The sequence below is a fragment of the Marmota monax genome, unplaced genomic scaffold (genome assembly GCF_021218885.2).
Source record: "Marmota monax isolate L192 unplaced genomic scaffold, Marmota_monax_Labrador192_F-V1.1 WCK01_AAM20220418_F8-fsc00024, whole genome shotgun sequence".
NCBI classification, from domain to species: domain Eukaryota; kingdom Metazoa; phylum Chordata; class Mammalia; order Rodentia; family Sciuridae; genus Marmota; species Marmota monax.
Window position 1 is genome coordinate 7260642 of NW_026695224.1, and position 13201 is coordinate 7273842.

General features: G+C 34.2%; 1 protein-coding gene across 15 annotated transcripts in view; it reads left to right on the plus strand.

Moving 5' to 3' along the window:
- Chd9 (chromodomain helicase DNA binding protein 9) overlaps positions 1–13201 on the plus strand; it is a 248012-nt gene that overhangs the window by 207711 nt on the left and 27100 nt on the right. For all 15 annotated transcript variants that reach the window (XM_046434314.2, XM_046434318.2, XM_058575842.1 and 12 more), the window contains 6 exons: positions 2299–2402; positions 2900–3017; positions 3928–3985; positions 8550–8592; positions 9631–9850; positions 12721–12923. In XM_046434314.2, the coding sequence (XP_046290270.1) occupies positions 2299–2402; positions 2900–3017; positions 3928–3985; positions 8550–8592; positions 9631–9850; positions 12721–12923 (746 nt within the window). The remainder of the gene's footprint in view (positions 1–2298; positions 2403–2899; positions 3018–3927; positions 3986–8549; positions 8593–9630; positions 9851–12720; positions 12924–13201) is intronic.

The following is a 13201-nucleotide window of genomic DNA, read 5'->3' on the forward strand; positions in this document are numbered from 1 at the left end:
CCACATCTCTCTTTTGAACTTCAGATCCGCATTTTTCAAATATGCCATGTTTGATTCCTCTTGCCTCTTGTTTTTATGGAAACATTCTCCCATTCTTTGATTCTCCCTCTCATTCACCTGACATTAGCTCAGCCATTCATGATTTCTCAAATCTGAATTAGGCATGTACTCAGATTATCATGTCATGGTCGTCAAGTCATCACATAGTATTGCAGGTACTACTCTACAAAGGGCATCTGGTGTAATTCATTATTGCCATTGCTGGCATAGTGAGTGCTGTTTAAACATATTTCAAATGAATGATTTAGCCTGGGGAAGTTTAAGAAGTCCTTATGCAGGTTAAAATATATGAGCTGAGTCCTTAAGAACAGAAATCAACAAGAGGTATGCATCTAGTTCATGTCCTTTTTGCTAACAATTTACAAAATCCTAATACTGGGTAGCACTGACTGACTTTGTTTTCACAATTTAGGAAAACTTTTGACCTGGGAATTACTGTATTCTGAGCTAATTATCTCCTTTAACCAGATATCTCATCATGCCTTTTTTAAAATTTTTACCATATTACAAGAAAAGGAGAGTCATTCTTCCTTTTTATTTTTTTGCACTAAGCTAACAAAATTTCAATCTTATCTTAATGCAAACATAGGAACAATAAAGTGATCACTTAAAGTGCTGACACATTCCTTTAAGAATTTAAAGGAAAGCCGGTGGCACACGCCTATAATCTCAGCATTACTATAATCCCAATGTCTTGGAAGGCTAAGCCAGGAGGATTGCATGTTTAAAGCTAGCCTTAGCAATTTAGCAAGGCCCTAAGAAACACTTGTCTTTAAATAAAATATTTTTTTAAAAAGGGGCTGTGCATATGGATCAGTGGTAAGACCCCTGGGTTCAGTCCCCAGTCTAAAACAAACAAACAAACAAAACAAAAAAAAAAATAGAGAGAAAGGTGTCTTTACCCCTTTCTCAAATTTTTGGTTTAAAAACTTTTCTGGGAAAATAGTTATGAAAAATAAAAAGTGAATTATTATTACTTATAAAACTTGTCTTTTTCATTGTCATTGTCTTTTGTTTCAAGTATTTTAATGGTGACATATCATATTCTTTAATCTAGGAACATGTACACTATTTATCAGTTTATTTTTATATGAAAATTTATTTTGTGTTCCCAACAACAGCCAATCTACAAAATGAACTTTTGTCATAGAATCTATTTTGAATAGGAAATTCTTCATTTCTTTAAATCTATAGGTCTTATTTAGTCAATTCATGAAAGTTTACTAACAAGACACATGAAATTCTACTCAGTATACTTTATTGTATTTTATTGTATCTCTAATTCTGTAAAACTGATAATTCATGTATATCAAATATAATAATTATGATAATTATAATCAATAATTATGATTTTATGTAGTAATTTATTCCATTTGATTTTTTACCCCTTTGAATATTGAATATAATAAAAGAAAATGTAAATATAGATAAGAATTGATGATACTTATTTGCTAATAATTGTCAAACACAAATATATGCTAGGCTAAAGGAGACAATGATTTCAATTACTAGGGTAAAGAATTGAACATTTCAGCTGTTTTGTACGTATGACTTCTGTTTTAGAGATATTATATTTGTTACTTAGGAAAGGTCTCTGAGAAAATAATAATTTTCAAATGTTAGGCACAGGAGAAGAAAGTTGCATTTGCAAAATTTGCCAGTATTATACTTCTTTCTTACTCATAAAAAAACAGCCAAGTTGCCAAAATATTCTGAATTTATTATTATAATTTTTGGTACTATATTCTCATAGCGTAGAATTATTTGTATAAGCATATTTATGTATTTTAGTTAACCCATTTTTTTATTTTCTTAGCAAAAAGTGGTGTAGAAGAAACAATTTGTTTTGCAGTGTAAAACAATTCATTTACACTTTCAGGGCTATTATATGCAAAATGACATTTCAACCAGATAATTTTTGGCAAGTTGTAAGTTGAAAGAATATGATTCCTTAATAAACCTTATTGAAACTTAATCTCTCTCTTAAAAATCACATTGCTTTCAAAACTATGTAAATATTCGCCTTCTTTTTTTTTTTTTTTTTCTTGTTTGTAATAATTATATCTGTCAGATGCACTGGAACACCTATATCAGTCTAGCCTTAGAAACTTAGAGCCTGTCTCAAAATAAAAAATAAACAGGTCTGGAAATGCAGTTCAGTGCTAGTATACTCTAGGTTCATTCCCCGATACCACATAAAAAGTAATTCATTGTGCTTTATCATGATTTTTTTTTAAGTGATATTGATGTTTGGGTACCAGAACCAGACCATTCAGAAGTTCCTGCTGAGTGGTGGGACTTTGACGCTGATAAGTCTCTCCTTATAGGGGTTTTTAAACATGGTAAGTAAGCGTTAAGGTAGGGGGAACCTTTTCTATGTATAATGTTATTCAAATATTCTCAGTTTATTGATTTCCCCTTATAGCTTTATTCTTATAACACTTTTTAAATATATTCTGTATTCGAAAGATAATACTATCAAACTAGGTCCATCAGTTACTACATTTCCTCATTACAGGGTGGTATTCATGACCTTTCTCTCTCGGATGTACATTTTACACATTTCCTCTCTCAAGAAAAATTAATTTATGAAATATGTGTGTGTATGATCAGTTTATTCTGTTTTTCTTAACAGAATTTCATCTAAATTTTACAGATAATTATTATCAGATCATGTAATATTTGTGATAATTTCTAGAAAATATGACTCAATTTTTCTCATTTTAATATATGATCCCTTTAGTTCAGGAATATCACCCACCAAAAATGTGAGAATGCATATATTTATATGTCTTCCTTCTTTTAATCTTTTTTCCTTTGTAATTGGTGACACTTTCAGGATATGAAAAATATAACACTATCCGAGCAGACCCAGCATTATGCTTCTTGGAAAGAGTGGGAAAACCTGATGATAAAGCAGTTGCTGCTGAACAGAGAGCCAATGATTTTATGGATGGGTATGTTCATTTCAGAGTCATGAATTCTCCGTGTATGTCTTCTGTTCAACTCAGTCAGGTTTATCTTTAAATGATGTAGAAATGAGATAATTAATTGAAGTTCAAAATCTCAAAGAGCTATTAATACTTTAGTACTTGACCATACAAAGTAGGATAAGGAACAGATTGCATGACCTGTTTTGGTTTTGGTGCCTAGGATTGAACCCAGGATGTTATGCATGCTAAACACATGCTTGATCACTAAGCTGTACCCCAGCTCATACAATTGTCCCCCCAACCACTTGGTACTGGGGATTAAATTCAGGAGAGCTGTACACAGAAGCATATCTCCAGTTCTTTTTATGTTTTATTTCAAGAGAGGGTCTAGGTAAGTTGCTTGGGCTGGCCTTGAACTTGCAAAAACTTCTTGCCTCAGCCTCCTGAATCTCTGGGATGACAGGTTGCACCATCTCTCCTTACAATACCTGTTTCTTTGATGAGTCTTTTTATGTTTTTCACTCTAGTAGTGTATCATGGCCACTAGTCCATAAAATTCTAGGGACAAAAGAGGGGAAAAGAATGGCAAGAATATAATAGTTGCAGAGAAAGATGATAATTGTTCACTATCCCTGTTATAAGGCCTTACATCATCTTTCAATTCTCCCCAAAAGAGAAAAATAGGAGACATTTCAAGGTTAATAACAGAATACATTTAATATTGAATTGGGAATAAGAATAAATTGGAACTAGCTCTTTTCTTACTTGCCATATAGTAGCATTTATGATATGGCTTGCCCTACTTTAGCTAGAAAACAGATTTCATTTCGATTCTTAAACTAACAGATTCTTCCAGTGAAATTTCATTTGTTTGTTCTGTAAATAGAAATCATATTTGTTAAAATAATTATAGCATTTGTTGTAATTTTAACAGGGATGTGGAAGATCCAGAATACAAGCCTGCCCCAGCCATCTTTAAAGATGATATAGAGGTATGCTTTGGATCATATTTTAAAATTCTGCATTTTAGGTGTTCCTTGGTTTCTCTTCTATGCTTTTCTTTCAAGTTTTTCCTTTGTATGTTTTCTGTATATATGATTCTTCTGTTTCTCAGAAGATTAGCTAAGCAAGTGATCAACTTCAGTTGTCAAACATCACAAATAATTATTTTGAATTTGTTTGATCTCCTCTCCTAGACAAAACAAAAGCTGATTTGGACATGTGGCTGTTATGGATTTTGCCCACATGTTACACATCTTCGAGCTAGGATAAACAGTGTCCAGGGCCAAAATTCCCAAACAAAGTAATAATTAGATGCTAAAGGCATACAGTAAGAGAAACTATATCTACATAAGGTGATTTGAAATAGAGGATAGATCCTAGAGGAATTATAAGCAGCTACAGCATAGTTAATAAGTGTTCTATTCATAGAATTTCAAAAGGAAAAAGAATTGGAGGAAAATAATCCATGAATGGGGAAAAGGATGTTGAAGAAGATGAGGATTTCTATAATATTTATGAGAGTATGGTAAAAGACTAGATGTTACTTCAGTTTATCATGTTCCTCATGGTTACTAAGAACATTAAATATGAGAATGAGAGAGAAGGTTCATGTCAGCGTGTATTTATAATGTGAACTAAAATACTGTATGAAGTCTGGACTCTCAAAGGCCAGTATTTTTTGGACAAACAGCACAAGATAAGAACAGGGAAATTTATTTCAACATGGGTTCTGGGTAGGAAAAAAAATATTATATCCATTAATAATTTATAACCATAAGACTACCTTCTTATGGGTTTATGGTTTGGTTCTTTTACTTCATCTGCTTAATCCAGGAACCCTCGAGAAAAGAATGTAAATAAACAGGAGGTCCGTAGCTAGGTACAGTGACACATGCCTGTAATCTTAGCTACTCAGGAGGTTGAGGAGCAGGAGGGTCATAAATTTAAGGCCAACCTGGATGAATTAGCAACATCCTGTTTGAAAAATGCTGGGTGTATTGCTCAGCAGTAGAGCATTTGTTTAGCAAGTGTCAGACCCTAGTTTTGATCCCCAATATAGGAGCCAGGGCAGGGGCAGGAAAAACAACTCCATAAGCAACAACTTCTTTAATGCAGATTACATGATTCCTGAAGATGAAGCCAACATTTAAAAAATACATGAGGAAAAGTTTGCCATAATGACCAGAACAGTGAAAGAAAAAGCTGCTTTTATGTGAACTTCTGCAGACTGAGAACTTCTGAGCCCCTCCCCTTACATGATGGGTATAAATCTCTGAAACTCCCTGAACTCAGGGTTCAGGGGATTGATGATTACAGCAAAGGCTGTACCCTCTGGATCTGGCTGCAGCCAAATAAAACTGTTTCCTGCTAAAAAAAAAAAAAAAAAAAAGTTTGCCATAAAAGATGTTAACATATTACAAAGAACAAGTTTAGAGTTCTGAGAATTTTTTCAACTGTTTTTTTTTTTTTTTATTTTTCCGGGATGGGGGTCTACCGGGTAATGAACTCAGGGGCACTCATCCGCTAAGCCACATCCCCAGCCCTATTTTTTGTTTTATTTAGAGACAGGGTCTCACTGAGTTGCTTAGTGCCTCACTTTTGCTGAGGCTGGCTTTGAACTTACAATCCTCCTACCTCAGCCTCCTGAGCCACTGGGATTATAGGCAATAACTTTTTTTTTAATCTTGATCTTATTTGTTAATTTTTAATTTTTTTTAAATATCAATCATTTATTGTGAAAGTTTTTGGGTTTTTTTTTTTTTTTAGAGAGAATTTTTAATATTCATTTTTTCAGTTTTCGGCGGATACAACATCTTTGTTTTTTGTATGTGATGCTGAAGATTGAACCCGGGCCGCACGCATGCCAGGCGAGCGCGCTACCGCTTGAGCCACATCCCCAGCCAATTTTAAATTTTTTTATGTGGTGCTGAGGATGAAACCCAGTGCTCCACACATGCTAAGTAAATCACTACACTGAGCCACAACTGTAGCCTCTAGAGTCTTGAGAATTTCTGATAATGCATCCATTGAAATAGAAAATAAGCAAAATTTTAAATGATTAAACACCATAAAGAAAGAACCAGGAACTAAATAAAAGACAAGATGATTTTAAAAGACTAGGAAAGCCAGGTACAGTGTCATATACCTGTAATTCCAGCTGCATAGGAGAAATGATTACCCTGGAAGTTTGAGGCCAGCCTAGGCAACATAGTCAGACCCAAGAAATAGACAAGGAATATGTGAAGAAATAGACAAGGAATATGTGAAAAATTATTGTATATACATGTAACAATGAGAAATGTAGTCATTTCCATTTAAAACTCACTGACTAGGTTAAGCATTTTGTTAGACAAACAAATTAGATATACCTCATGAGAGAAGAAATGCTTTGTAAAACAGATTTAAGGAAATTCTGAAAGTGGTGTGCAATGGCTCATTCTGGAGTAGAGAGAAACCACATAGTAATTCAAACAGTTTAATGTAAATAATTATTTATTATTTTGTGATTGCAATAATGAAAGAATAATACTGAAAATTACAGAGAACTCTAAGAGGGCTAGGATTGTGGCTCAGTGAAAGAGCACTTGCTCACACGTATGAGGCACTGGGTTCAATCCTCAGCACCACATATAAATAAATAAAGGTATTGTGTCCATCTACAACTAAAAAAAATTTTTTTTTAAAAGAGAATTCTAAGAAATTTAGGAATCATGAATTGAAGGAGCATCTTCCTCTCTTAGGACTAAAGTAGAGCATCCAAGGTAGAGCCCCGTCTACCCAGAGCCTCGGCCCAGACTTTGTTGGGAGGACATTGCTATGGCTCACTGAATGGCAAAAAAAAAGTTGTTATGCTGCTGTACTGGTTCCCACTTGCTGGAAATCTGCCCTCTAGGGTTGCCAAGGAAGTTGTATGGATACTTTGTTGTAAGTCTGCCCAAGTCAGAGGTAGCTGGGGGGAAAAAAAATTAGGGCCAGTAGATGCTAAATAAACTGCTCAAATTACAGGAAGTGGGCACTCAGGAAGCATCTTATATGGTGAGAGCTGAGCTCACCAGAACTAGAAAGGAAAAATCTTTTTCTCCTATGTGATTTCTCTACTTCCTTCTGTTGACAAAGCTTAACATCATACTGGCTAGTAGAGGAAAACATATTTAAACAGTTTAGAGAGGCAATAAATATTGAGAAGAGAGATGATTAATTAATAACCAGCACAATGGAAAGTATATTATCTGAAAAATTTCCAGCTCTTGAAAGATATGAATCCCAGATTTAAGAAATAAAATGAGTCTTTGCAAGATAAATGAAACTAAATTCACTCTATAAAAACATCCTAGAGTTTCTACAAATAAGACAAACAAAAGAAGTTTTAAAACACCAGCATCAAGCCGGGCTTAGTGGTGCATACCTATAATCCCAGCAGCTTGGGAGGCTTGAGGCAGGAGGATCCCAAGTTCAAGGCTAACCTCAGCAATTTAGCAAGGCCCTAACCAACTTAGTGAGACCCTTCCTTAAAATAAAAAATAAAAAGGTTTGGGCATGTAGTGGTAAAGTACCTCTGCATTCAATCCTTAGTACCAAAAAGAAAAAAGAAAGACACCATCAGAATCTCCTTGTTATGAGGCAGTGCAGCTACAGTCCAAGTTGGATCTGTTTGGGAAGGGAGAGAAAACAGTAGCTGGCATCCAGGGCAACTTCTCCAGGTGAGTGGTACTGGAGAGGTGTGTAGGACTCTATGTGGCCAGTCACATAAAAATAATAAATAATTCAAAAAAAATTTTTTAAAGCCATGATCAGCCAGTTGCAGTGGCACACACCTGTAATCCTAGAAGTTTTGGAAGCTGAAGCAGGAGGATCACAAGTTCAAAGCCAGCCTCAGCATCTTAATGTGGCTCTAAGCTTAGCAAGACCCTGTCTTGAAATAAAATGTAAAAAAATGGCTGGGGAGGTGGCTCGATGCTTAAGCACCACTGGGTTCAATCCCTGGTACCAAATTAATTAAGAAGAAGAGATGCCATAATCTGAAATGAAACAAAGAGCCATTCTACACAGAAATTATGATAATTCTAACTTCTGACTTTTCTAAAATGATAATAGAAATTAATAGACATTGAAATAGATTGCCAAAGTACTAAGTATAATATATTGTTAGGCTGCCTAATTGAAGACGCTCTGATGATGGACAAAAATTGGAACTACAGTACAAGTAAACTATTCAAGGCTAAAAAAGAAAGGATTTGTAGGTTGTCAAATATGGAAATGAATAAACTTTTTGAGAGTTGGTACACAGAGAAAAAAAATTAGCAATAAATCCTATGACATAATTGGAAAAATAGAGGAGAAAAATACTGTTTTAAAAGTAATAATAGAAAAGTAAATAGTCTTAAGCAAACAGTGACTGGTCTAGAGTGTCAGGCTGAGAATTGGGAATAAGGTATTACAAGTTTTATTTTTGCTAAATTAATTATTTATTCTATTACAAAAAACATTCTCTATTACAAAGAAGATTGATTCTCTTAACCCAATTACCTGTGGCAATTTTTTTCTGTTTTAAAGGATGATGTTTCCTCACCCGGAGATCTTGTTATAGCAGATGGAGGTAAGTTGCATTTACTTCTTTATTTTGTATTTTTGTAATTTCACATTCTCATGACACTATGAGATCAATAAACAATCCCAGTTTTATAATGTTGCTATGTATGTAAATTCTTTATTGAATATATTTGTAATCATAAGATACATTCATTGATTTTTTTTTAAATATTTATTTATTTATTTTTCGGTGGACACAACATCTTTGTTTGTATGTGGTGCTGAGGATCGAACCCAGGCCGCACGCATGCCAGGCGAGCGCGCTACCACTTGAGCCACATCCCCAGCCCCACATTCATTGATTTTTGAATTTAACAATGTTTTTTGTTGTTGCACATCTTTACTCAGTGGGTCACTGGGTTTCTGTAGCATTGATACTGGTGATTCTATGGCTTGATTATTAATAAACTTATATGGGAGACTTTATCAACACATCATCAAGTGTTAATGTAGCAATACATTCAATTTCTTATGCTTTCCATATGTACATGAGGAACCATCCTTTTTGTATTGTTTTTTAATTAATTTTTTAATTATATGACAGCAGAATGCATTAAATTCATATTACACATATAGAGCACAATTTTTCATGTCTCTCATTGTATACAAAGTATATTCATACCAATTCTTGTCTTTATACACATACTTTGGATAATGATGACCATCACATTCCCAGTTATGTATAAAAGTTTCTACAAAGCTTTTCTGAGCATGATCCAAAGCTTCTACTTCCTTCCAATATTAAGAAAGAAACAAATTGTTGCTGGAATACGCTTATCCCTCCCTGGAAATCCATGCCTCTGCCTCCTATAGTTCAGCTAAGAAAGTGGGGTTGCTTAATGTGAACAGGTAAACATTAATTATGGCATTATTGTAATATTATACCTGTAAGCAAAGTATTAGATCCTATATTTATTATGTAAAGAAAATCTTAAAAGCTACAACATTATCATAATGAATGTCTAAGGTGTATATTCCTCCCAATAACTAAAAATGTTTTGTTTCTAATTAAATTGAGATTAATTTAATATGAATTTAAATATAGATGGTCAACTGATGGAGGGTGATAAAATTTATTGGCCTACTCAGTCAGCTTTAACCACACGGTTGAGACGACTCATCACTGCATATCAGCGTACTAATAAAAACAGACAAATCCAGCAGATACAACCAACCTTCTCAGTGCCTGCCAGTGTAATGCATCCTCTTTATGATGAAGCCACTCTTAATCCTAAAATGGCAGCCAAGATAGAAAGACAACAGAGGTAAGATAATAGCACTAATTTTTTTTAAGGGGATATATGCAAGAAGTCATACATTCTAGACTAGAGTGCTCTGTCATTGAACTATGCCCCTAGCCCCTAAGTATTTAATATAGTATCGAAATATATTTGTTTATTCTGAAGCCTGTTAGGATGTGATTATCTTGCTAACTGATCAAAGTAAAGTTTTTTTGCAATATACTCACTTATATATGAAGAATTATGATAAAACTAATAAAGATTATTGCATCTTATAGTTATTAGCCATACTTCATATTTAATCATTCTTTTCATTTTAGGAACATTGAGTTATTTTTTAAAAGGAGATGCAGAGCAAACTCAAGAATAAAACTATCAATACAACAGAAGTTAAAATTGTGTGAAATAAAATTCTGTTTTCTTATTTTATATTAAGACAATTACAGAATGTAAGAATGTATGGAAAGCAAGTTCACCTCTAATTCATACAAGAATGTGTCCTTAGAAACTACTGGTGTTAATGAAAAGAAAATGCAAGAGACCTTGTAAAGAAGACAGGCAAACTTCTCTTATTCCAAAAGTTTCCAACTTATTTAGAAAAAGAGTGCATGGAAAAGAATAGCAATGTTAATCAGTACACTAGCCTCCTTATTAAACCTGGTTTATAGGATATTCTCTGGAACATAAATCACTGTATGAAACCTAAGATTTTAGCTATCCTAGCTTAAGTTTTAAATATTACCTTTGTAAATATATTATTCAAGTTATCCAATGTATAACAGACTATCCTAAAACATGTTGAAATAGTATTCATTTATTTCTTTTGATTGTTTGAGTTAACCAAGTGTTTCATCTATTTTGTATGCAAGCATAGGCTGGGGTTCTGAAATAGATGGAAGATTGACCTCACTCACTCACATAGCTGGCAGTTGGTGCTAGTTGCCAGCTGGGAACCCTAATTGTAAGACAAATCATTTCAAACAAGAAAGTAGCAAAGCCAGTTGCTGCTGATTTCTTAAGACCCAGTCTCAACAATTATATAGTGTCACTTCTGCCACTTTGTCTTGGTCAAAAATGTCACAGGGCCAGCCCAGATGTAAGGGAAAGGAAATAGATTCCATGTCTCAATGCAAACAAACAATTTATGGCCATCATTAATGTATTGTACACATTTTCCCTCGGTTTGTTGGATCCATATTAGTCTTCCTAAAATAATAAATAGTTTTATCTTGGTGTTCAGTGGCTCCTTGTTTAAAATAGATATGAAATCTTATATTTTGAAGCCTAAATTCAAAGTTCTTTTCAGTTAGGCTTCAGTTCATTTCTATCTTTTCTCAATATAATTCCTTTTACCAGAATGTATTACCTAGTCTTAACTTAGTACCCCAATTTTTTGTTGTTGTTGTTTTTATTTGTACTAATGATTGAACTCAGAGTCACTTAGTCACTAAGCCACATCCCCAGCCCTTTTTATTTTTCATTTTTTTAAATATTTATTTTTTAGATGTAGTTGGACACAATACCTTTATTTTATTCATTTTTATGTGGTGCTGAAGATCAAACCCAGGGTCTCGCATGTGCCAGGCAAGCACTCTACCACTGAGCCACAATCCCAGCCCCTTTATTTTTTATTTTGAGATAGGTTCTCACTAACTTGTTTAGAGCCTTGCTAAGTTGCTAAGGCTGGCCTTGAACTTGTGTTCCTCCTGCCTTAGCCTCCTGAGTCTATGATTACAGGTGCTTACCACTGCCCCACTCCATTCCTATTCCATCCCTGTTCTTATCACTCAGGTCTAAGGTTCATATGAGTTGATTGGCTTCCTAGACTTGATGTTTTTATTTTTACATTGTCATTAATGTATAACTATGATAAAAAATGGCTCATTAATATATTTCTAAGTTCTTTGTCATATGCTGTTTTTCAGTAACAATTCAGTGAGTTAAGCAAGGAAAAGTTTTTATAAATGGAGGTACTAAAGTTTGGAGATCTGTGATTTATGATGATAACATTACCCTTTTTAGGTTATGTTACCTAAAAAGAGGTTATTAAGCCAGGCATTTAAAGCATTTCATTATTTGACCCCGCTTTCTCTTGCTTTGTCGCATGTATGAGCCATATCCTCATCATCCCAACAAAATAATGTACTTTATACTTTGCTTTTTCCATGCTATCTTACTAACACCGCTCCCCCATCTTATTCTTGTCCCATATTACCTTGTGAAATGCCACCTACTCAGTGGTGTTTTTCTTAATTGTTCATGTCTGAACTGATCCTTTCATTACTTGTCCCCTCCTAAAATTCCTTATTTATTTAACTCATACAATAATAAATACTACCTTACACTATAAACGTGGTTGAAAATAGCTGGGCATGGTGGTACATGCCTATAATCCCAGGAATTTAAGAAGTTGAGGCAGGAGGATCATAAGTTTAAGGCCAACCTTGGCAACTTAGCAACACCCTGTCTCAATTTTTTTTTTTTTAAAGGACTGTGTAAGTAGCTCAGAGGTGGAATGATCCTGGATTCGTTCCCCCGTAAGCCCCTCCCTGCCATAAAAAGTGTGTTTTAAAGTGTTAGGTACTGCTGGGTATTGTGGTGAGTGCCTGTAATCCCAGCAGTTTGGAAGGCTGAGGCAGAAGGATCACCAGTTCAAAGCCTGCCTCAGCAACTTGGCAAGGCCCTAAGGAATTTAGCAAGACCCTGTCTCAAAATAAAATATAAAAAGGCCCAGCGATGTGGTTCAGTGATTGAATTCCCCTGGGTTCAATCCTCAGTAACAAAAATAAAGTGTTAAGTACTAGAAATGTTTGAAGTTTGTGTGATAGCCATTACATTTCAGTAATAATGTATATTGACCAATGTGGTTTTTACTTTAATCTGAATCAAAATAGATGGACCAGAAGAGAAGAAGCTGACTTTTATCGAGTTGTATCTACATTTGGAGTTGTTTTTGACCCTGATCGAGGCCAATTTGATTGGACAAAATTTAGAGCTATGGCTAGGTTACATAAGAAAACTGATGAAAGTTTGGAGAAATATTTGTATGCATTCATGTCCATGTGTCGGAGGGTTTGTCGTCTTCCTTCCAAAGAAGGTATGTATAAATTTTCCCCCTTGTTTTGGTTAAAGAAGCAAAATCACTAAAATTCAGAAATATTTCAGAATTTTAAATAACCTATGCTTAAAGATCCTCCATTTCTTAATCATACTATTAAAATTTGTCTCTAAAGAGAATAAAAAAATACTTAATTTTAAGATATTTCACATTTGACCACAGATTTATGATTAGGAATGAGTGGAAGGTAAAGGATAGATTTTGCTAAACAGAACTAACCTATGTCTTTAGTCCATATTTTAGAAACTTTGCTAAAG